The 24,950-nt window shown below is 50.0% G+C and overlaps 1 protein-coding gene across 1 annotated transcript in view; it reads right to left on the minus strand.

The window, feature by feature from the left end:
• Positions 1-8,435: 8,435 nt before the first annotated feature.
• bag1 (BAG cochaperone 1) overlaps positions 8,436-24,950 on the minus strand; it is a 47,426-nt gene continuing 30,911 nt past the window's right edge. Inside the window, exons 6-7 of the mRNA XM_045714195.2 lie at positions 9,803-9,865; positions 8,436-9,110 (exon numbers count right to left, since the gene is read on the minus strand). Coding sequence (XP_045570151.2) covers positions 9,018-9,110; positions 9,803-9,865 — 156 coding nt within the window. The 3' untranslated portion in view covers positions 8,436-9,017. The remainder of the gene's footprint in view (positions 9,111-9,802; positions 9,866-24,950) is intronic.

A 24,950-nucleotide genomic window follows, 5' to 3' on the forward strand; every position in this document is an offset into this window, starting at 1 on the left:
ACAACATCATGATCACCCAGTGGTTTCTCTGACCCAGGTACAGCCTCCCACCCAACATCATGATCACCCAGTGGTTTCTCTGACCCAGGTACAGCCTCCCACCCTGACAACATCATGATCACCCTGTGGTTTCTCTGACCGAGAGACAGCCTCCCACCCTGCCAACATCATGATCACCCTGTGGTTTCTCTGACCCAGGTATAGCCCCCCAACCTGCCAACATCATGATCACCCTGTGGTTTCTCTGACCCAGGTACAGCCCCCCACCCTGACAACATCATGATCACCCTGTGGTTTCTCTGACCCAGGTACAGCCTCCCACCCTGCCAACATCATGATCACCCTGTGGTTTCTCTGACACAGGTACAGCCTCCCACCCTGTCAACATCATGATCACCCTGTGGTTTCTCTGACCCAGGTACAGCCCCCCACCCTGACAACATCATGATCACCCAGTGGTTTCCCTGACCCAGGTACAGCCTCCCACCCTGCGAACATCATGATCACCCCGTGGTTTCTCTGACCCAGGTAGAGCCTCCCACCCTGCCAACATCATGATCACCCCGTGGTTTCTCTGACCCAGGTACAGCCTCCCACCCTGACAACATCATGTCCATGTACAGTAAGATAGCGGAAGATCACTAAGAAACCCTTCTAGAGGGCAACCTCCAACGTGTTAAGAAAGCCTTCCAGAGGGCAACCTCCAACGTGTTAAGAAAGCCTTCCAGAGGGAAACCTCCAACGTGTTAAGAAACCCCTCCATAGGTCAACCTCCGTGTTAAGAAACCCCTCCAGAGGGTAAACTCCAACGTGTTAAGAAACCCCTCCAGAGAGCAACCTCCAACGTGTTAAGAAACCCCTCCAGAGAGCAACCTCCAACGTGTTAAGAAACTCTTTTAGAGGCCATCTCCAACGTGTTAAGAAACCTTCCAGAGGGCAACCTCCAACGTGTTAAGAAACCCTTCTAGAGGGCAACCTCCAACGTGTTAAGAAACCCTTCTAGAGGGCAACCTCCAACGTGTTAAAAAAAACCCTCCAGAGGTCAACCTCCAACGTGTTAAGAAGCCCTCCAGAGGTCAACCTCCAAAGTGTTAAGAAACCCTTCTAGAGGTCAACCTCCAACGTGTTAAGAAACCCTTCTAGAGGGCAACCTCCAACGTGTTAAGAAACCCCTCTAGAGGGCAACCTCCAACGTGTTAAGAAACCCTTCTAGAGGGCAACCTCCAACGTGTTAAGAAACCCTTCTAGAGGGCAACCTCCAATGTGTTAAGAAACCCCTCCAGAGGTCAACCTCCAACGTGTTAAGAAACCCTTCTAGAGGTCAACCTCCAATGTGTTAAGAAACCCTTCTAGAGGGCAACCTCCAACGTGTTAAGAAACCCCTCTAGAGAGCAACCTCCAACGTGTTAAGAAACCCTTCCAGAGATCAACCTCCAACATGTTCGCTATGTTCGACCAATCCAGAATTTTAAAGAAGCCTTTAACATGACCAACCAGAACAAAGACAAATTCATCGACAAAGAGGACCTGCACAACATTCTGCCTTCACTAGGTACTGTAGGCTACACCAGCTCAAACAACATGGGTTAGGTTAGGAAGACATGCCCTACATGCCGGCATTACGAGGTACTGTAAGGTTAGGGGTTGTTTTCCCTAGGGGGAAAAGGAGGCAAACTGCGAGGGAGCCATCAAACAGGCAAAGTGTCAATACAGGACTACAATCGAATCCTACAACGCCGGCTCTGTCGCTCGTTGGATGTGGCAGGGCTTACAAACTATCACGGATTACAAAGGGAAACAACCGCAAGCTGCCCAGTGACGCGATCCTACCAGACGAGCTAAATGCGCTCTATGCTCGCTTCGAGGCAAGCAACACTGAACCATGCATAAACACATTCTCCGTAGCTGATCTGAGTAAGACCTTTAAATAGGTTAACATTCACAAGGCAGCGGGACCAGCTGGCATGTGTCTTCACTGGCATTTTCAACGTCTCCCTGACCCAGTCTGTAATACCTACGTTTCAAGCCGAACACCATAGTCCCCGTGCCCAATAACGCCAAAGTAACCTGTCTAAATGACTATTGCCTATCTGTAGCCGTGAAATGCTTTGAAAGGCTGGTCATGGCTCACAACACCATCATCACAGACACCTTGGACCAACTCCAGTTCACATACCGCCCCAACTGATCCATAGATGACACAATCTCTATTGCACTGCACACTCTCCTTAGAACATGTTCTAGAAGCATTCACTGATGTCTACTGATTCAAATTATATGGAATATGATTCTATAAAGTGTGTTAATATTATTATTATTTTAATGTTACGTGAAAACTGCCCTGTACATTGCCCACTATATGAAATGCCATAGGAATGCATTACATCCAGCAGAGAGGTACAGGTAACCCATTTTCACAAAATGCCTTCATAATGAGAGCACCAAACTGCACATCAAGCTAGGTCTAAACAATGATGCCTAGATATTTAAACAGTATGGCACCTCAGGGGTTTTGTGGTATAAGGTACCACGGCTAAGGGCTGTTCTTACGCACGACGTAACGCAGGTGGATACAGCCCTTCGCCGTGGTATATTGGCCATATACCACAACCCCCTGAGGAGCCGTATTGCTATTATCAACTGGTTATCAAAGTAATTAGAGCAGTAAAAAGGCATGTTTTTGTCATACCCGTGGTATACGGTCTGATATACCACAGCTGTCAGCCAATCAGAATTCAGGGCTCAAATCAGCCAATTTATAAAACTGATGTAACCGTATGTCATGACTTCCTCCTTGTTCGGGCGGTGTTCGACGTCACCGACCTTCTAGCCATCGCCGATCCACTTTTCATTGGTTTTGTCTTGTCTTCCATCACACCAATTCCATCAATTACATGTTGTGTATTTAACCCTCTGTTCCCCCCCCATGTCCTTGTCCGTAATTGTTTGTTGTAGTGCTTGTGCACGGTATGCTGGTATTTACCGGGTTTTGTTTGACCGATTGATTGTATTATTTTGTTGACGGTGGTTTATGGTTATTAAACACAACCGTTGTAAATCAGTTTCCGCTCTCCTGCGCCTGACTTCTCTGCCGCCAGTAGCATCGCATTACAGAATTACGGACCAATACTATGGAGTCAGCAGGAGCTGGTACCCCGGGTATAGGGGTGGAGGAGCGCGTCCGGGAACACGCAGCAATGCTCCACCATCTTGGCACCACCATGGATCGCGTTGTCCAGACAATGGACCACTGAGAGACTCCACCAACATAACCGGGGTCTCCCCTGAGCGCCCCTCTTCATCCTGGTCCCAGTGGGATTCGTCTCTCCCTGCCCCAGGAATATGATGGGAAGGCTGCGAACTGCCAGGGGTTCCTTCTACAATTGGACCTATACCTGGCCACCGTCCACCCGGCTCCATCGGGCCGTGAGAGGGTGTCAGCCCTCGTCTTGTGCCTCACCGGGAAAGCCCTGGAGTGGGACAACGCCGTGTGGAGGGAGGGAGATGCGGCGCTGGACCAGTTTGAGGAGTTCACCCGCCCGAGGGTAGAGCGGCGGGTGAGCGACTCTTCCATCTGAGGCAGGAGACGAGGAGCGTCCAGGAGTTCGCCCTGGAGTTTAGGACCCTGGCTGCCGGCGTGGGATGGAACGACAGGGCCCTGATCGACCATTACCGCTGCAGTTTGCGCGAGGACGTCCGTCGGGAGTTGGCCTGCAGAGACATCACCCTCACGTTTGACCAGCTTGTGGACCTGTCCATCCATCTGGACAACCTGCTGGCTATCCGCGGACGTTCAGAGCGGGGTCTGGTGGTTCCATCCCCCAGCACCCCCCTCTCCGATACCCATGGAGCTGGGAGGGGCGGTGCGCAGGGAGACCGGAGGGGGTTCAATGACTCACTACTGTAGTGGTTCTGGATCAGAGAGTCTGTTAAATGACTCACTACTGTAATGGCTCTGGATCAGAGAGTCTGCTATATGACTCACTACTGTAGTGGCTCTGGATCAGAGAGTCTGCTATATGACTCACTACTGTAGTGGCTCTGGATCAGAGAGTCTGCTAAATGACTCACTACTGTAGTGGCTCTGGATCAGAGTCTGCTAAATGACTCACTACTGTAGTGGCTCTGGATCAGAGTCTGTTAAATGACTCACTACTGTAGTTGCTCTGGATAAGAGAGTCTGTTAAATGACTCACTACTGTAGTATCTCTGGATAAGAGAGTCTGCTAAATGACTCACTACTGTAGTGGCTATGGATCAGAGAGTCTGCTAAATGACTCACTACTGTAGTGGCTCTGGATCAGAGAGTCTGCTAAATGACTCACTACTGTAGTGGCTCTGGATCAGAGAGTCTGCTAAATGAATCACTACTGTAGTGGCTCTGGATCAGAGTCTGCTAAATGACTCACTACTGTAGTGGCTCTGGATCAGAGTCTGTTAAATGACTCACTACTGTAGTTGCTCTGAATAAGAGTCTGCTAAATGACTAACATTTAATGTGACGCATAGACTTCCATACAACAAGACATACATTAAGAAAGTATTCAGACCCCTTGACTTTTTCCCAAAAATGTTACGTTACAGCCTTATTCTAAAATGGATTTAATTGCTTTTTCGCCCCCTCATCAATCTACACACAATACCCCATAATGACATCACAATACCCCATAATGACAAAGTAAAAACAGGTTTTTAGAAATGTTTGCACATTTATTAAAAATACAAAACTGAAATATCACATAGACATAAGTAATTCAGACCCTTCACTCAGTACTTTGTTGAAGCACCTTTGGCAGTGATTACAGCCTCGAGTCTTCTTGGGTATGACGCTACAAGCTTGGCACACCTGTATTTGGGGAGTTTCTCCCATTCTTCTCTGCAGATCCTCTCAAGCTCTGTCAGGTTGGATGGGGAGCGTCGCTGCAAAGCTATTTGATGGTCTCTCCAGAGATGTTTGATCGGATTCAAGTCCGGGCTCTGGCTGGGCCATTCAAGGACATTCAGACTTGTCCCAAAGCCACTCCTGTGTTGTCTTGGCTGTGTGCTTAGGGCCGTTGTCCTGTTGGAAGGTGAACCTTCGCCTCAGTCCGAGGTCCTGAGCGCTCTGCAGCAATTTGTCATTAAGGATCTCTTTGTACTTTGCTCCGTTCATCTTTCCCTCCTCGATCATGACTAGTCTCCCAGCCCCTGCAGCTGAAAAATATTCCCACAGCATGATGCTGCCATCATCATGCTTCACCATAGGGATGGTGCCATGTTTCCTCCAGACGTGACGCTTGGCATTCAGGCCAAAGAGTTCAATCTTGGTTTCATCAGACCAGAGAATCTTGCTTCTCATGGTCTGAGAGTCCTTTAGGTGCCTTTTGGCAAACTCCAAGCGGGCTGTCATGTGCCTTTTACTGAGGAGTGGCTTCCGTCTGGCCACTCTACCGTAAAGGCCTGATCCTTGGAGTACTGCAGATATGGTTGTCCTTCTGGAAGGTTCTCCCATCTCCACAGAATGACCATCGGGTTCTTGGTCATCTCCTTGACCAAGGCCATTCTCCCCCGATGGCTGGGCAGACAGCTCTAGGAAGAGTCTTGGTGGCTCCAAACTTCTTCCATTTAGAATGAAGTAGGCCACTGTGTTCAATGCTGAATAATTATTTTGGTACCTATTCCCTGATCTATGCCTCGATACTATCCTGTCTTGGAGCTCTACGGACAATTCCTTCGATCTCACAGCTTGGTTTTTGTTCTGACATGCACTGTCAACTGTGGGCCCTTATATAGACAGGTGTGTGTCTTTCCAAATCATGTCTGATCAATTGAATTTACCACAGGTGGACTCTAATCAAGTTGTAGAAACATCTCAAAGATGATCAATGGAAACAGGATGCACCTGAGCTCAATTTCATGTCTCATAGCAAAGGGTCTGAATACTTTATTTAATAATTTAATAATAAATACTTTATTTAATCAATTTTAGAATAAGTCTGTAACGTAACAAAATGTGGAAAAGGGGGAAGGGGTCTGAATACTTTCCGAATGCTCTGTATAAAGGTATGAAAGTGAAGACAGATGTTGGATTTGTTAATCTGCTGACTGATAGAATACGCTTGACTGCATCTCAAACACCATATTCAATATGGCTGCGTTTACACAACCAGCACAATTCTAATATTCTTCCCACTAACTGCGTCGTTTGATCAACTAGTTTAGCCCTTTTGTCAAAAATTGGGGGAAAGATCAGAATTCAGCTGCCTGTGTAAATTCAGCTAAATAGTGCACTACTTTTGACCAGGGTGCTGGGGTCTAGTGCACTACTTTTGACCAGGGTGCTGGGGGCTAGTGCACTACTTTTGACCAGGGTGCTGGGGGCTAGTGCACTACTTTTGACCAGGGTGCTGGGGGCTAGTACACTACTTATGACCAGGGTGCTGGGGGCTAGTGCACTACTTTTGACCAGGGTGCTGGGGGCTAGTGCACTACTTTTGACCAGGGTGTTGGGGTCTAGTGCACTATATTATCACAGGATGCCAGTTCAGACAGACTACACGGTTTAAACCACACAATCACAACAGCTTTTTATCTAAAACGACACACTATAACATGGTTCCACTAGGCAGCCAGCATCACATCCTGTCACTGGTCAGACTGTCCATTAGTGACATCACATCCTGTCACTGGTCAGACTGTCCATTAGTGACATCACATCCTGTCACTGGTCAGACTGTCCATTAGTGACATCACATCCTGTCACTGGTCAGACTGTCCATTAGTGACATCACATCCTGTCACTGGTCAGACTGTCCATTAGTGACATCACATCCTGTCACTGGTCAGACTGTCCATTAGTGACATCACATCCTGTCACTGGTCAGACTGACCCTTAGTGACATCACATCCTGTCACTAGAAAGCAGTACAGAATCAGTCACCAGCTCAATATCAGCCGTCTCTTCGTAATTACAACACATATCAGCAAACACCACACATTTTCAAAGTCTGAAGGATTATTTCATTTTGGTTATTTTACTTTGTTTGTTAAAATATCCTACATACACAGCACCAAAGGCAGGGGACATTGTTAAGAGGCTGCAACAGTCAGTGTTGTCTTCTCTACCCCAGCACACACACGGAGGGCTCAGTCACTATAAAGGTACTCTGCTGCATGTTGCCATGCTAAATAAATACATTAGAACAGCTCATAAATGTCACTTTTCCTTATTTAGAGTCCTAGCTTTGGCCTGACAGGGCTACCACATAGGTCTCTGTCCAAAACTAGAGCACTACGTTGGAATAGGCTTCCACTAGGTGTCCTAGAGCTGCACCAGGCCTGGAGAGAGATGATGACTCCACTAGAGGTGTCCTAGAGCGGCTCCAGGCCTGGAGAGAGATGATGACTCCACTAGAGGTGTCCGAGAGCTGCTCCAGGCCTGGAGAGAGATGATGACTCCACTAGAGGTGTCCTAGAGCTGCTCCAGGCCTGGAGAGAGATGATGACTCCACTAGAGGTGTCCTAGAGCTGCTCCAGGCCTGGAGAGAGATGATGACTCCACTAGAGGTGTCCTAGAGCTGCTCCAGGCCTGGAGAGAGATGATGACTCCACTAGAGGTGTCCTAGAGCTGCTCCAGGCCTGGAGAGAGATGATGACTCCACTAGAGGTGTCCTAGAGCTGCTCCAGGCCTGGAGAGAGGATGATGACTCCACTAGAGGTGTCCTAGAGCTGCTCCAGGCCTGGAGAGAGGATGATGACTCCACTAGAGGTGTCCTAGAGCTGCTCCAGGCCTGGAGAGAGATGATGACTCCACTAGAGGTGTCCTAGAGCTGCTCCAGGCCTGGAGAGAGATGACTCCACTAGAGGTGTCCTAGAGCTGCTCCAGGCCTGGAGAGAGATGATGACTCCACTAGAGGTGTCCTAGAGCTGCTCCAGGCCTGGAGAGAGATGATGACTCCACTAGAGGTGTCCTAGAGCGGCTCCAGGCCTGGAGAGAGATGACTCCACTAGAGGTGTCCTAGAGCTGCTCCAGGCCTGGAGAGAGATGATGACTCCACTAGAGGTGTCCTAGAGCGGCTCCAGGCCTGGAGAGAGATGACTCCACTAGAGGTGTCCTAGAGCTGCTCCAGGCCTGGAGAGAGATGATGACTGAAGACAGAAGTGTTGCTCAAAGAGCAACATAGGACCAGGGCAGAGTCACAGCAGAGAGAGAGAGAGAGGGAAGGGATATGTTGAGAGATTTAGTAGATTAAGAAATCTACTTGAATTCAATCACTTTTTGACAGCATCCCTTTTGATTTAAACACAACTTTCCATCCATGTTTGTCCATGGAAGAAGAGTCCTCAAAGGTCCTCAAAGTTTACCCATTTTGCATATCCCACCATACCACGAGACATCCATTTCAATGGAAAAGATTTATGGTTGAGATTGATATCATTTAAAAGCTTACAAACAGGGTTGTCATACGATTTAATAATTTATTGAAAAAAATATGTTTTAATAAAAATGTGGACATTATTTAAGCTTTAACATAAATTATCTAACAACGTGTAAACTGTTTTTCATATCTGCATGTTGTAGCTTAGAACCTATTTCACACCATCTGAGGTGGTTGTGTTGTGCCCGTCATCGGTTGAGACACAACATGCTCTTGAATACAGAATGGGTGTCACACATTCCAATAGGTCAACGTTGAACACCTTTATGTCTTCGATGTTTTGACATTAAGGTCCCGAAAGTCATTTTCACACCACTTCTACAATGAGCGACTACGTATGGAAGGTTTTGTTCAAATCGAAAGGGATGCTGTCAAAAGGTCACTGAAATCAAATGGATTTCCCCAGATCCCAGACGGTGACCCAGTGGAGACCAGGGCAGATGGAGAGATGTGGAACAGCAGAGGGATGGACATGATGGCAGATCCCAGATGGTGACCCAGTGGAGACCAGGGCAGATGGAGAGATGTGGATCAGCAGAGGGATGGACATGATGGCAGATCCCAGACGGTGACCCAGTGGATCTCTGTGAACTGGTAGATCTAAGAATCTGCCAGGGCCAGGTTCTTAGACTGGATCTTAGCCAAGTGGTCTAAAATCCCTGCTTCTATCTTGTCACACTGAGCCAGGAATCCCTGGCAGAGGAACAAGGAGAGACAGTTAAATCCCTGGAGGAGGAACAGGAAGAGACAGTTAAATCCCTGGAGGAGGAACAAGAAGAGACAGTTAAATCCCTGGAGGAGGAACAGGAAGAGACAGTTAAATCCCTGGAGGAGGAACAAGAAGAGACAGTTAAATCCCTGGAGGAGGAGGAACAAGAAGAGACAGTTAAATCCCTGGAGAAGGAGGAACAAGAAGAGACAGTTAAATCCCTGGAGGAGGAGGAACAAGAAGAGACAGTTAAATCCCTGGAGGAGGAGGAACAAGAAGAGACAGTTAAATCCCTGGAGGAGGAGGAACAAGAAGAGACAGTTAAATCACTGGAGGAGGAGGAACAGGAAGAGACAGTTAAATCCCTGGAGGAGGAGGAACAGGAAGAGACAGTTAAATCCCTGGAGGAGGAGGAACAAGAACAGACAGATAAATCCCTGGAGGAGGAGGAACAAGAAGATACAGATAACTCCTTGGAGGAGGAGGAGGAGGCAGATAAATCCCTGGAGGAGGAGGAACATGAAGAAGTGACAGTGGATAGTCTTAGACCATCGTAGTAACCCTGTAATAACTAGTAACAACTTATTAACAGCATGGTTTTATATTTATTACTCAAGTGGAAAAAGGACATAATTGATCACTCACTGAGAGTTCATCAGAAATTAAACAGACTCACCTGAACTGTTTTTACTAGGCCTTTTTTCTTCATCCGACAGTCACCAAAGTTCTCTGGTAAAGTCTGTTAAAATAACATAGTTGTTTTAGTGTTTACAGAGTAAGCTGTGATAAGACTAGCAGCTAGGGAATCTCTACTCAACAAATCTGTTACACCAGTCCACTACGTGTGTTTGTTAATAAGGTTGTGTTACCATAGAGTTAACCTGCTTTAGGAGCAGGCCTAAATTACTGAAGGGGGGTTAGGGGGACCAGTACCAAGTGTAGGAGGGTTAGGGGGGACCAGTACTAAGTGTAGGGGGGTTAGGGGGACCAATACTAAGTGTAAGGAGGTTAAGGGGACCAGTACTAAGTGTAGGAGGGTTAGGGGGACCAGTACTAAGTGTATGAGGGTTAAGGGGACCAGTATTAAGTGTAGGGGGGTTAGGGGACCAGTACTAAGTGTATGAGGGTTAGGGGGACCAGTACTAAGTGTAGGAGGGTTAGGGGGGACCAGTACTAAGTGTAGGGGGGTTAGGGGGACTAATACTAAGTGTAAGGGGGTTAAGGGGACCAGTACTAAGTGTAAGGGGGTTAAGGGGACCAGTACTACGTGTAGGAGTGTTAGGGGGACCAGTACTAAGTTTAGGGGGGTTAAGGTTGACCAGTACTAAGTGTAGGGGGGTTAAGGGGACCAGTACTAAGTGTAAGGGGGTGAGGGGGACCAGTACTAAGTGTAGGGGGGTTAGGGGGACCAGTACTAAGTGTAGGAGGGTTAGGGGGACCAGTACTAAGAGTAGAAGGATTAAGGGGAAAAGTACTAAGTGTAGGGGGGTTAGGGGGACCAGTACTAAGTGTAGGAGGGATAGGGGGACCAGTACTAAGAGTAGGAGGGTTAAGGGGAAAAGTACTAAGTGTAGGAGGGTTAGGGGGACCAGTACTAAGTGTAGGGGGGTTAGGGGGACCAGTACTAAGTGTAGGATGGTTAGGGGGACCAGTACTAAGTGTAGGGGGGTTAAGGGGACCAGTACAAAGTGTAGGAGGGTTAGGGGACCAGTACTAAGTGTAGGGAGGTTAGAGGGACCAGTACTAAGTGTAGGAGGGTTAAGGGGAAAAGTAGTAAGTGTAGGTTGGTTAGGGGGACCAGTACTAAGTGTTAGAGGTATAGGGGGCCAGTACCAAGTGTAGGGAGGTTAGGGGGACCAGTACTAAGTGTAGGGGGGTTAAGGGGACCAGTACAAAGTGTAGGAGGGTTAGGGGACCAGTACTAAGTGTAGGGAGGTTAGAGGGACCAGTACTAAGTGTAGGAGGGTTAAGGGGAAAAGTAGTAAGTGTAGGTGGGTTAGGGGGACCAGTACTAAGTGTAGGAGGTATAGGGGGACCAGTACCAAGTGTAGCAGGGTTAAGGGGAAAAGTACTAAGTGTAGGAGGGTTAGGGGGACCAGTACTAAGTGTAGGGGGGTTAGGGGGACCAGTACTAAGTGTAGGGGGGTTAGGGGAAACAGTACTAAGCATAGGGGGTTAAGGAGGACCAGTACTAAGTGTAGGGGGGTTAGGGGGACCAGTACTAAGTGTAGGAGGGTTAGGGGGACCAGTACTAAATGTAGGGAGGTTAGGGGGACCAGTACTAAGTGCAGGATGGTTAGGGGGACCAGTACTAAGTGTAGGAGGGTTAGGGGGACCAGTACTGAGTGTAGGGGGGTTAGGGGGACCAGTACTAAGTGTAGGGAGGTTAAAAGGACCAGTACTAAGTGTAGGAGGGTTAGGGGGACCAGTGCTAAGTGTAGGAGGGTTAGGGGGACCAGTTCTAAGTGTAGGGGGGTTAGGGGACCAGTACTAAGTGTAGGGGGGTTAAGGGGACCAGAACTAAGTGTAGGGGGGTTAGGGGAACCAGTACTAAGCATAAGGGGGCTAAGGAGGACCAATACTAAGTGTAGGGGGGTTAGGGAGACCAGTACAAAGTGTAGGAGGGTTAGGGGACCAGTACTAAGTGTAGGGAGGTTAGAGGGACCAGTACTAAGTGTAGGAGGGTTAAGGGGAAAAGTACTAAGTGTAGGTGGGTTAGGGGGACCAGTACAAAGTGTAGGAGGGTTAGGGGACCAGTACTAAGTGTAGGGAGGTTAGAGGGACCAGTACTAAGCATAGGGGGGTTAAGGAGGACCAGTACTAAGTGTAGGGGGGTTAGGGGGACCAGTACTAAGTGTAGGAGGGTTAAGGGGACCAGTACTAAGTGTAGGGAGGTTAGGGGGACCAGTAGTAAGTGCAGGAGGGTTAGGGGGACCAGTACTAAGTGTAGGAGGGTTAGGGGGACCAGTACTGAGTGTAGGAGGGTTAGGGGGACCAGTACTAAGTGTAGGGAGGTTAAAAGGACCAGTACTAAGTGTAGGGAGGTTAAAAGGACCAGTACTAAGTGTAGGGAGGTTAAAAGGACCAGTACTAAGTGTAGGGGGGTTAGGGGACCAGTACTAAGTGTAGGAGGGTTAGGGGACCAGTGCTAAGTGCAGGAGGGTTAGGGGGACCAGTACTAAGTGTAGGAGGGTTAGGGGGACCAGTACTAAGTGTAGGGGGGTTAGGGGGACCAGTACTAAGTGTAGGGGGGTTATGGGGACCAGTACTAAGTGTAGGAGGGTTATGGGGACCAGTACTAAGTGTAGGGGGGTTAAGGGAAACAGTACTAAGCATAGGGGGGTTAGGGGAAACAGTACTAAGCATAGGGGGGTTAAGGGGAAAAGTAGTAAGTGTAGGTGGGTTAGGGGGACCAGTACTAAGTGTTAGAGGTATAGGGGGCCAGTACCAAGTGTAGGGAGGTTAGGGGGACCAGTACTAAGTGTAGGGGGGTTAAGGGGACCAGTACAAAGTGTAGGAGGGTTAGGGGACCAGTACTAAGTGTAGGGAGGTTAGAGGGACCAGTACTAAGTGTAGGAGGGTTAAGGGGAAAAGTAGTAAGTGTAGGTGGGTTAGGGGGACCAGTACTAAGTGTAGGAGGTATAGGGGGACCAGTACCAAGTGTAGGAGGGTTAAGGGGAAAAGTACTAAGTGTAGGAGGGTTAGGGGGACCAGTACTAAGTGTAGGGGGGTTAGGGGGACCAGTACTAAGTGTAGGGGGGTTAGGGGAAACAGTACTAAGCATAGGGGGGTTAAGGAGGACCAGTACTAAGTGTAGGGGGGTTAGGGGGACCAGTACTAAGTGTAGGAGGGTTAGGGGGACCAGTACTAAGTGTAGGGAGGTTAGGGGGACCAGTACTAAGTGCAGGATGGTTAGGGGGACCAGTACTAAGTGTAGGAGGGTTAGGGGGACCAGTACTGAGTGTAGGGGGGTTAGGGGGACCAGTACTAAGTGTAGGGAGGTTAAAAGGACCAGTACTAATTGTAGGAGGGTTAGGGGGACCAGTGCTAAGTGTAGGAGGGTTAGGGGGACCAGTTCTAAGTGTAGGGGGGTTAGGGGACCAGTACTAAGTGTAGGGGGGTTAAGGGGACCAGAACTAAGTGTAGGGGGGTTAGGGGAACCAGTACTAAGCATAAGGGGGCTAAGGAGGACCAATACTAAGTGTAGGGGGGTTAGGGAGACCAGTACAAAGTGTAGGAGGGTTAGGGGACCAGTACTAAGTGTAGGGAGGTTAGAGGGACCAGTACTAAGTGTAGGAGGGTTAAGTGGAAAAGTACTAAGTGTAGGTGGGTTAGGGGGACCAGTACAAAGTGTAGGAGGGTTAGGGGACCAGTACTAAGTGTAGGGAGGTTAAAAGGACCAGTACTAAGTGTAGGGAGGTTAAAAGGACCAGTACTAAGTGTAGGGAGGTTAAAAGGACCAGTACTAAGTGTAGGGGGGTTAGGGGACCAGTACTAAGTGTAGGAGGGTTAGGGGACCAGTGCTAAGTGCAGGAGGGTTAGGGGGACCAGTACTAAGTGTAGGAGGGTTAGGGGGACCAGTACTAAGTGTAGGGGGGTTAGGGGGACCAGTACTAAGTGTAGGGGGGTTATGGGGACCAGTACTAAGTGTAGGAGGGTTATGGGGACCAGTACTAAGTGTAGGGGGGTTAAGGGAAACAGTACTAAGCATAGGGGGGTTAGGGGAAACAGTACTAAGCATAGGGGGGTTAAGGGGAAAAGTAGTAAGTGTAGGTGGGTTAGGGGGACCAGTACTAAGTGTTAGAGGTATAGGGGGCCAGTACCAAGTGTAGGGAGGTTAGGGGGACCAGTACTAAGTGTAGGGGGGTTAAGGGGACCAGTACAAAGTGTAGGAGGGTTAGGGGACCAGTACTAAGTGTAGGGAGGTTAGAGGGACCAGTACTAAGTGTAGGAGGGTTAAGGGGAAAAGTAGTAAGTGTAGGTGGGTTAGGGGGACCAGTACTAAGTGTAGGAGGTATAGGGGGACCAGTACCAAGTGTAGGAGGGTTAAGGGGAAAAGTACTAAGTGTAGGAGGGTTAGGGGGACCAGTACTAAGTGTAGGGGGGTTAGGGGGACCAGTACTAAGTGTAGGGGGGTTAGGGGAAACAGTACTAAGCATAGGGGGGTTAAGGAGGACCAGTACTAAGTGTAGGGGGGTTAGGGGGACCAGTACTAAGTGTAGGAGGGTTAGGGGGACCAGTACTAAGTGTAGGGAGGTTAGGGGGACCAGTACTAAGTGCAGGATGGTTAGGGGGACCAGTACTAAGTGTAGGAGGGTTAGGGGGACCAGTACTGAGTGTAGGGGGGTTAGGGGGACCAGTACTAAGTGTAGGGAGGTTAAAAGGACCAGTACTAATTGTAGGAGGGTTAGGGGGACCAGTGCTAAGTGTAGGAGGGTTAGGGGGACCAGTTCTAAGTGTAGGGGGGTTAGGGGACCAGTACTAAGTGTAGGGGGGTTAAGGGGACCAGAACTAAGTGTAGGGGGGTTAGGGGAACCAGTACTAAGCATAAGGGGGCTAAGGAGGACCAATACTAAGTGTAGGGGGGTTAGGGAGACCAGTACAAAGTGTAGGAGGGTTAGGGGACCAGTACTAAGTGTAGGGAGGTTAGAGGGACCAGTACTAAGTGTAGGAGGGTTAAGTGGAAAAGTACTAAGTGTAGGTGGGTTAGGGGGACCAGTACAAAGTGTAGGAGGGTTAGGGGACCAGTACTAAGTGTAGGGAGGTTAGAGGGACCAGTACTAAGCATAGGGGGGTTAAGGAGGACCAGTACTAAGTGTAGGGGGGTTAGGGGGACCAGTACTAAGTGTAGGAGGGGACCAGTACTAAGTGTAGGAGGGTTAAGGGGACCAGTACTAAGTGTAGGGAGGTTAGGGGGACCAGTAGTAAGTGCAGGAGGGTTAGCGGGACCAGTACTAATATGAGGGAGGAGGGGGACAGGAAGTTAGTTTAGAGTATATTGAGTAGAACGTCATTAGATATAGTCTCAAATATTTTATATTTTTTAAGAGCAACAGGGCTGGCAAGTAGGATTTAGTTTCTCCCTGTCTCTGGCCCCCACTCCAGTAGTAGTTGGTGGTAATGCACCATAACCTGCACCACAGCCTTCCCTGTGGCTCAGTTGGTAGAGCATGATGTTTGCAATGCCAGGGTTGTGGGTTCGATTCACACGGGGGCCAGTACAAAAAAATGTTTTTATGAAATGTATGTATTCACTACTGTAAGTCGCTCTGGATAAGAGCGTCTGCGAAATGACTAAAATGTAAAAAATGTAAAATGTACTAAGTGTAGGAGGGTTAGGGGGACCAGTACTGAGTGTAGGAGGGTTAGGGGGACCAGTACTAAGTGTAGGGAGGTTAAAAGGACCAGTACTAAGTGTAGGGAGGTTAAAAGGACCAGTACTAAGTGTAGGGAGGTTAAAAGGACCAGTACTAAGTGTAGGGGGGTTAGGGGACCAGTACTAAGTGTAGGAGGGTTAGGGGACCAGTACTAAGTGTAGGAGGGTTAGGGGGACCAGTACTAAGTGTAGGAGGGTTAGGGGGACCAGTACTAAGTGTAGGAGGGTTAAGGGGACCAGTACTAAGTGTAGGGTGGTTAGGGGGACCAGTACTAAGTGTAGGAGGGTTAAGGGGACCAGTACCAAGTGTAGGGGGGTTATGGGGAACCAGTACTAAATGGAGGAGGGTTAGGGGGACCGGTACTAAGTGTAGGGGGGTTAAGGGGACCATTACTAAGTGTAGAAGGGTTATGGGGACCAGTACTAAGTGTAGGAGGGTTAGGGGGACCAGTACTAAGTGTAGGAGGGTTAGGGAGACCAGTACTAAGTGTAGGGGGGTTAGGGGGACCAGTACTAAGTGTAGGAGGGTTAGGGAGACCAGTACTAAGTGAAGGGGGGGTAAGTGTAGGGGGGTTAAAAGGAACCAGTACTAAGTGTAGGAGGGTTATGGGGACCAGTACTAAGTGTAGGGGGTTTAGGGGGACCAGTACTAAGTGTAGGAGGGTTAAGTGTAGAGGGGTTAGGGGGACCAGTACTAAGTGTAGGAGGGTTAAGGGGACCAGTACTAAGTGTTGGGGGGTTAAGGGGACCAGTACTAAGTGTAGGGGGGTTAGGGGAAACAGTACTAAGCATAGGGGGGTTAAGGAGGACCAGTACTAAGTGTAGGGGGGTTAGGGGGACCAGTACTAAGTGTAGGGGGGTTAGGGGTACAAGAACTAAGTGTAGGAGGGTTAGGGGAACAGTACTAAGTGTAGAAGGGTTAGGGGGGTTAGGGGAAGAGTACTAAGTGTAGAAGGGTTAGGAGGGTTAGGGGGGGTAGGGGGACCAGTACTGGACCAGTTAGGGGGACCACTTAGTACTGGTTAGGGGGACCAGTACTAAGTGTAGGGAGGTTAGGGGGACCAGTACTAAGTGTAGGAGGGTTAAGGGGACCAGTACTAAGTGTAGGAGGGTTAGGGGGACCAGTACTAAGTGTAGGAGGGTTAAGGGGACCAGTACTAAGTGTAGGGGGGTTAAGTGGACCAGTACTAAGTGTCGGGGGGTTAGGGGGACTGGTACTAAGTGTAGGGGGGTTAAGGGGGACAAGTACTAAGTGTAGGAGGGTTAGGGAGACCAGTACTAAGTGAAGGGGGGTTAAGTGTAGGGGGGTTAAAAGGAACCAGTACTAAGTGTAGGAGGGTTATGGGGACCAGTACTAAGTGTAGCAGGGTTATGGGGACCAGTACTAAGTGTAGGGTGGTTAGGGGGACCAGTACTAAGTGTAGGGGGTTTAGGGGGACCAGTACTAAGTGTAGGAGGGTTAAGTGTAGAGGGGTTAGGGGGACCAGTACTAAGTGTAGGAGGGTTAGGGGGACCAGTACTAAGTGTTGGGGGGTTAAGGGGACCAGTACTAAGTGTAGGGGGGTTAGGGGAAACAGTACTAAGCATAGGGGGGGTAAGGAGGACCAGTACTAAGTGTAGGAGGGTTAAGGGGACCAGTACTAAGTGTAGGGAGGTTAGGGGGACCAGTAGTAAGTGCAGGAGGGTTAGGGGGACCAGTACTAAGTGTAGGAGGGTTAGGGGGACCAGTACTGAGTGTAGGAGGGTTAGGGGGACCAGTACTAAGTGTAGGGAGGTTAAAAGGACCAGTACTAAGTGTAGGGAGGTTAAAAGGACCAGTACTAAGTGTAGGGGGGTTAGGAGACCAGTACTAAGTGTAGGGGGGTTAGGAGTACAAGAACTAAGTGTAGGAGGGTTAGGGGAACAGTACTAAGTGTAGAAGGGTTAGGGGGCTTAGGGGAACAGTACTAAGTGTAGAAGGGTTAGGGGGGTTAGGGGGACCAGTACTGGACCAGTTAGGGGGACCACTTAGTACTGGTTAGGGGGACCAGTACTAAGTGTAGGAGGGTTAGGGGGACAAGTACTAAGTGTAGGGAGGTTAGGGGGACCAGTACTAAGTGTAGGAGGGTTAAGGGGACCAGTACTAAGTGTAGTAGGGTTAGGGGGACCAGTACTAAGTGTAGGAGGGTTAAGGGGACCAGTACTAAGTGTAGGGGGGTTAAGTGGACCAGTACTAAGCGTCGGGGGGTTAGGGGGACCGGTACTAAGTGTAGGGGGGTTAAGGGGACCAGTACTAAGTGTAGAAGGGTTATGGGGACCAGTTCAAAGTGTAAGGGGGTTAGGGGGACCAGTACTAAGTGTAGGGGGGTTAAGTGGACCAGTACTAAGTGTAGGAGGGTTAAGGGGACCAGTACTAAGTGTAGGGGGTTAGGGGGACCAGTACTAAGTGTAGGAGGGTTAAGGGGACCAGTACTAAGTGTAGGAGGGTTAGGGGGACCAGTACTAAGTGTAGGGAGGTTAGGGGGACCAGTACTAAGTGTAGGAGGGTTAAGGGGACCAGTACTAAGTGTAGGGGGGTTAAGTGGACCAGTACTAAGTGTAGGGGGGTTAGGGGGAAGAGTACTAAGTGTAGGGGGGTTAGGGGGACCAGTACTAAGTGTAGGAGAGTTAAGGGGACCAGTACTAAGTGTAGGGTGGTTAGGGGGACCAGTACTAAGTGTAGGAGGGTTAGGGGGACCAGTACTAAGTGTAGGGAGGTTAGGGGGACCAGTACTAAGTGTAGGAGGGTTAAGGGGACCAGTACTAAGTGTAGGAGGGTTAGGGGGACCAGTACTAAGTGTAGGAGGGTTAAGGGGACCAGTACTAAGTGTAGGGGGGTTAAGTGGACCAGTACTAAGTGTCGGGGGGTTAGGGGGACCGGTACTAAGTGTAGGGGGGTTAAGGGGACCAGTACTAAGTGTAGAAGGGTTATGGGGACCAGTTCAAAGTGTAAGGGGGTTAGGGGGACCAGTACTAAGTGTAGGAGAGTTAAGGGGACCAGTACTAAGTGTAGGGTGGTTAGGGGGACCAGTACTAAGTGTAGGAGGGTTAGGGGGACCAGTACTAAGTGTAGGGAGGTTAGGGGGACCAGTACTAAGTGTAGGAGGGTTAAGGGGACCAGTACTAAGTGTAGGAGGGTTAGGGGGACCAGTACTAAGTGTAGGAGGGTTAAGGGGACCAGTACTAAGTGTAGGGGGGTTAAGTGGACCAGTACTAAGTGTCGGGGGGTTAGGCGGACCGGTACTAAGTGTAGGGGGGTTAAGGGGACCAGTACTAAGTGTAGAAGGGTTATGGGGACCAGTTCAAAGTGTAAGGGGGTTAGGGGGACCAGTACTAAGTGTAGGGGGGTTAAGGGGACCAGTACTAAGTGTAGGAGGGTTAAGGGGACCAGTACTAAGTGTATTAGGGTTAACGGGACCAGTACTAAGTGTAAGAGGGTTAGGGGGACCAGTACAAAGTGTAGGGGGGTTAGGGGAACCAGTACTAAGTATAGGGGGGTTAAGGGGGCCAGTACTAAGTGTAGGGGGGGTTAGGGGACCAGTACTAAGTGCAGGGGGGTTAGGGGAACCAGTACTAAGTGTAGGGGGGTTAAGGGGACCAGTACTAAGTGTAGGAGGCTTAGGGTTGACCAGTACTAAGTGTAGGAGGCTTAGGGTTGACCAGTACTAACTGTAGGAGGGTTAGGGGGGACCAGTACTAAGTGTAGGGGGGCTAGGGGGACCAGTACTAAGTGTAGGAGGGTTAAGGGGACCAGTACTAAGTGTAGAAGGGTTATGGGGACCAGTTCAAAGTGTAAGGGGGTTAGGGGGACCAGTACTAAGTGTAGGAGAGTTAAGGGGACCAGTACTAAGTGTAGGGTGGTTAGGGGGACCAGTACTAAGTGTAGGAGGGTTAGGGGGACCAGTACTAAGTGTAGGGAGGTTAGGGGGACCAGTACTAAGTGTAGGAGGGTTAAGGGGACCAGTACTAAGTGTAGGGGGGTTAAGTGGACCAGTACTAAGTGTCGGGGGGTTAGGCGGACCGGTACTAAGTGTAGGGGGGTTAAGGGGACCAGTACTAAGTGTAGAAGGGTTATGGGGACCAGTTCAAAGTGTAGGAGGGTTAGGGGGACCAGTACTAAGTGTAGGAGGGTTAAGGGGACCAGTACTAAGTGTAGGGGGGTTAAGTGGACCAGTACTAAGTGTCGGGGGGGTTAGGCGGACCGGTACTAAGTGTAGGGGGGTTAAGGGGACCAGTACTAAGTGTAGAAGGGTTATGGGGACCAGTTCTAAGTGTAGGGGGGGTTAGGGGACCAGTACTAAGTGCAGGGGGGGTTAGGGGACCAGTACTAAGTGCAGGGGGGTTAGGGGAACCAGTACTAAGTGTAGGGGGGTTAAGGGGACCAGTACTAAGTGTAGGAGGCTTAGGGTTGACCAGTACTAAGTGTAGGAGGCTTAGGGTTGACCAGTACTAACTGTAGGAGGGTTAGGGGGGACCAGTACTAAGTGTAGGGGGGCTAGGGGGACCAGTACTAAGTGTAGGAGGGTTAAGGGGACCAGTACTAAGTGTAGAAGGGTTATGGGGACCAGTTCAAAGTGTAAGGGGGTTAGGGGGACCAGTACTAAGTGTAGGAGAGTTAAGGGGACCAGTACTAAGTGTAGGGTGGTTAGGGGGACCAGTACTAAGTGTAGGAGGGTTAGGGGGACCAGTACTAAGTGTAGGGAGGTTAGGGGGACCAGTACTAAGTGTAGGAGGGTTAAGGGGACCAGTACTAAGTGTAGGGGGGTTAAGTGGACCAGTACTAAGTGTCGGGGGGTTAGGCGGACCGGTACTAAGTGTAGGGGGGTTAAGGGGACCAGTACTAAGTGTAGAAGGGTTATGGGGACCAGTTCAAAGTGTAGGAGGGTTAGGGGGACCAGTACTAAGTGTAGGAGGGTTAAGGGGACCAGTACTAAGTGTAGGGGGGTTAAGTGGACCAGTACTAAGTGTCGGGGGGTTAGGCGGACCGGTACTAAGTGTCGGGGGGTTAGGCGGACCGGTACTAAGTGTAGGGGGGTTAAGGGGACCAGTACTAAGTGTAGAAGGGTTATGGGGACCAGTTCAAAGTGTAAGGGGGTTAGGGGGACCAGTACTAAGTGTAGGGGGGTTAAGGGGACCAGTACTAAGTGTAGGAGGGTTAAGGGGACCAGTACTAAGTGTATTAGGGTTAACGGGACCAGTACTAAGTGTAAGAGGGTTAGGGGGACCAGTACAAAGTGTAGGGGGGTTAGGGGAACCAGTACTAAGTATAGGGGGGTTAAGGGGGCCAGTACTAAGTGTAGGGGGGGTTAGGGGACCAGTACTAAGTGCAGGGGGGTTAGGGGAACCAGTACTAAGTGTAGGGGGGTTAAGGGGACCAGTACTAAGTGTAGGAGGCTTAGGGTTGACCAGTACTAAGTGTAGGAGGCTTAGGGTTGACCAGTACTAACTGTAGGAGGGTTAGGGGGGACCAGTACTAAGTGTAGGGGGGCTAGGGGGACCAGTACTAAGTGTAGGAGGGTTAAGGGGACCAGTACTAAGTGTAGGAGGGTTAGGGGGACAAGTACTAAGTGCAGGAGGGTTAGGGGACCAGTACTAAGTGTAGGGAGGTTAAAAGGACCAGTACTAAGTGTAGGAGGGTTAGGGGGGACCAGTACTAAGTGTAGGGGGGTTAGGGGGACCAGTACTAAGTGTAGGAGGGTTAAGGGGACCAGTACTAAGTGTAGGAGGGTTAGGGGGACAAGTACTAAGTGTAGGGAGGTTAGGGGGACCAGTACTAAGTGTAGGAGGGTTAAGGGGACCAGTACTAAGTGTAGGGGGGTTAAGTGGACCAGTACTAAGTGTAGGGGGGTTAGGGGAACCAGTACTAAGTGTAGGAGGGTTAAGGGGACCAGTACTAAGTGTAGGGGGGTTAGGGGGACCAGTACAAAGTGTAGGAGGGTTAGGGTTGACCAGTACTAAGTGTATGGGGGTTAGGGGGACAAGTACTAAGTGTAAGGGGGTTAAGGGGACCAGTACTAAGTGTAGGGGGGTTAAGGGGGCCAGTACTAAGTGTAGGGGGGTTAGGGGACCAGTACTAAGTGCAGGGGGGTTAGGGGAATTAGTACTAAGTGTAGGGGGGTTAAGGGGACCAGTACTAAGTGTTGGGGGGTTAAGGGGACCAGTACTAAGTGTAGGGGAGTTAGGGGGACCAGTACTAAGTGTAGGGGGGTTAGGGGGACCAGTACTAAGTGTAGGAGGGTTAAGGGGACCAGTACTAAGTGTAGGGTGGTTAGGGGGACCAGTACTAAGTGTAGGACGGTTACGGGGACCAGTACCAAGTGTAGGGGGGTTAAGGGGTACTAAGTGTAGGAGGGTTAAGGGGACCAGTACTAAGTGTAGGGGGGTTAAGTGGACCAGTACTAAGTGTAGGGTGGTTAGGGGGACCAGTACTAAGTGTAGGAGGGTTAGGGGGACCAGTACTAGGTGTAGGGAGGTTAGGGGGACCAGTACTAAGTGTAGGAGGGTTAAGGGGACCAGTACTAAGTGTAGGAGGGTTAGGGGGACCAGTACTAAGTGTAGGAGGGTTAAGGGGACCAGTACTAAGTGTAGGGGGGTTAAGTGGACCAGTACTAAGTGTCGGGGGGTTAGGGGGACCGGTACTAAGTGTAGGGGGGTTAAGGGGACCAGTACTAAGTGTAGAAGGGTTATGGGGACCAGTTCAAAGTGTAAGGGGGTTACGGGGACCAGTACTAAGTGTAGGGGGGTTAAGTGGACCAGTACTAAGTGTAGGAGGGTTAAGGGGACCAGTACTAAGTGTAGGGGGTTAGGGGGACCAGTACTAAGTGTAGGAGGGTTAAGGGGACCAGTACTAAGTGTAGGAGGGTTAGGGGGACCAGTACTAAGTGTAGGGAGGTTAGGGGGACCAGTACTAAGTGTAGGAGGGTTAAGGGGACCAGTACTAAGTGTAGGGGGGTTAAGTGGACCAGTACTAAGTGTAGGGGGGTTAGGGGGAAGAGTACTAAGTGTAGGGGGGTTAGGGGGACCAGTACTAAGTGTAGGAGAGTTAAGGGGACCAGTACTAAGTGTAGGGTGGTTAGGGGGACCAGTACTAAGTGTAGGAGGGTTAAGGGGACCAGTACTAAGTGTAGGGAGGTTAGGGGGACCAGTACTAAGTGTAGGAGGGTTAAGGGGACCAGTACTAAGTGTAGGAGGGTTAGGGGGACCAGTACTAAGTGTAGGAGGGTTAAGGGGACCAGTACTAAGTGTAGGGGGGTTAAGTGGACCAGTACTAAGTGTCGGGGGGTTAGGGGGACCGGTACTAAGTGTAGGGGGGTTAAGGGGACCAGTACTAAGTGTAGAAGGGTTATGGGGACCAGTTCAAAGTGTAAGGGGGTTAGGGGGACCAGTACTAAGTGTAGGGGGGTTAAGGGGACTAGTACTAAGTGTAGGAGGGTTATGGGGACCAGTACTAAGTGTAGGGGGGTTAGGGGGACCACTACTAAGTGTAGGAGGGTTAGGGGGACCAGTACTAAGTGTAGGGAGGTTAGGGGGACCAGTACTAAGTGTACGAGGGTTATGGGGACCAGTACTAAGAGTAGGGGGGTTAGGGGGACCAGTACTAAGTGTAGGGGGGTTAGGAGACCAGTACTAAGTGTAGGGGGGTTAGGGGTACAAGAACTAAGTGTAGGAGGGTTAGGGGAACAGTACTAAGTGTAGAAGGGTTAGGGGGACCAGTACAAAGTGTAGGGGGGTTAGGGGGACCAGTACTAAGTGTAGGAGGGTTAAGTGTAGGGGGTTAGGGGGGACCAGTACTAAGTGAAGGAGGGTTAAGGGGACCAGTACAAAGTGTAGGAGGGTTAGGGTTGAACAGTACTAAGTGTAGGAGGGTTAAGGGGACCAGTACTAAGTGTAGGAGGGTTAAGGGGACCAGTACTAAGTGTAGGAGGGTTAAGGGGACCAGTACTAAGGGTAGGAGGGTTAGGGGGACCAGTACTAAGTGTAGGAGGGTTAGGGGGACCAGTACTAAGTGTAGGAGGGTTAGGGAGACCAGTACTAAGTGTAGGGGGGTTAGGGGGACCAGTACTAAGTGTAGGAGGGTTAGGGAGACCAGTACTATGTGAAGGGGGGTTAAGTGTAGGGGGGTTAAAAGGAACCAGTACTAAGTGTAGGAGGGTTATGGGGACCAGTACTAAGTGTAGCAGGGTTATGGGGACCAGTACTAAATGTAGGGGGGTTAGGGGGACCAGTACTAAGTGTAGGGGGGTTAGGGGGACCAGTACTAAGTGTAGGTGGGTTAGGGGGACCAGTACTAAGTGTAGGAGGGTTATGGGGACCAGTACTAAGTGTAGGAGGGTTAAGGGGACCAGTACTAAGTGTAGGGGGGTTAAGTGGACCAGTACTAAGTGTCGGGGGGTTAGGGGGACCGGTACTAAGTGTAGGGGGGTTAAGGGGACCAGTACTAAGTGTAGAAGGGTTATGGGGACCAGTTCAAAGTGTAAGGGGGTTAGGGGGACCAGTACTAAGTGTAGGGGGGTTAAGTGGACCAGTATTAAGTGTAGGAGGGTTAAGGGGACCAGTACTAAGTGTAGGGGGTTAGGGGGACCAGTACTAAGTGTAGGAGGGTTAAGGGGACCAGTACTAAGTGTAGGGGGGTTAAGTGGACCAGTACTAAGTGTAGGGCGGTTAGGGGGAAGAGTACTAAGTGTAGGGGGGTTAGGGGGACCACTACTAAGTGTAGGAGAGTTAAGGGGACCAGTACTAAGTGTAGGGTGGTTAGGGGGACCAGTACTAAGTGTAGGAGGGTTAGGGGGACCAGTACTAAGTGTAGGGAGGTTAGGGGGACCAGTACGAAGTGTAGGAGGGTTAAGGGGACCAGTACTAAGTGTAGGAGGGTTAGGGGGACCAGTACTAAGTGTAGGAGGGTTAAGGGGACCAGTACTAAGTGTAGGGGGGTTAAGTGGACCAGTACTAAGTGTCGGGGGGTTAGGGGGACCGGGACTACGTGTAGGGGGGTTAAGGGGACCAGTACTAAGTGTAGAAGGGTTATGGGGACCAGTTCAAAGTGTAAGGGGGTTAGGGGGACCAGTACTAAGTGTAGGGGGGTTAAGGGGACCAGTACTAAGTGTAGGAGGGTTATGGGGACCAGTACTAAGTGTAGGGGGGTTAGGGGGACCACTACTAAGTGTAGGAGGGTTAGGGGGACCAGTACTAAGTGTAGGGAGGTTAGGGGGACCAGTACTAAGTGTAGGAGGGTTATGGGGACCAGTACTAAGAGTAGGGGGGTTAGGGGGACCAGTACTAAGTGTAGGGGGGTTAGGAGACCAGTACTAAGTGTAGGGGGGTTAGGGGTACAATAACTAAGTGTAGGAGGGTTAGGGGAACAGTACTAAGTGTAGAAGGGTTAGGGGGACCAGTACAAAGTGTAGGGGGGTTAGGGGGACCAGTACTAAGT

Source organism: Salmo salar, chromosome 14, assembly GCF_965601325.2.
Source record: "Salmo salar chromosome 14, fSalSal1, whole genome shotgun sequence".
NCBI classification, from domain to species: Eukaryota; Metazoa; Chordata; class Actinopteri; order Salmoniformes; family Salmonidae; genus Salmo; species Salmo salar.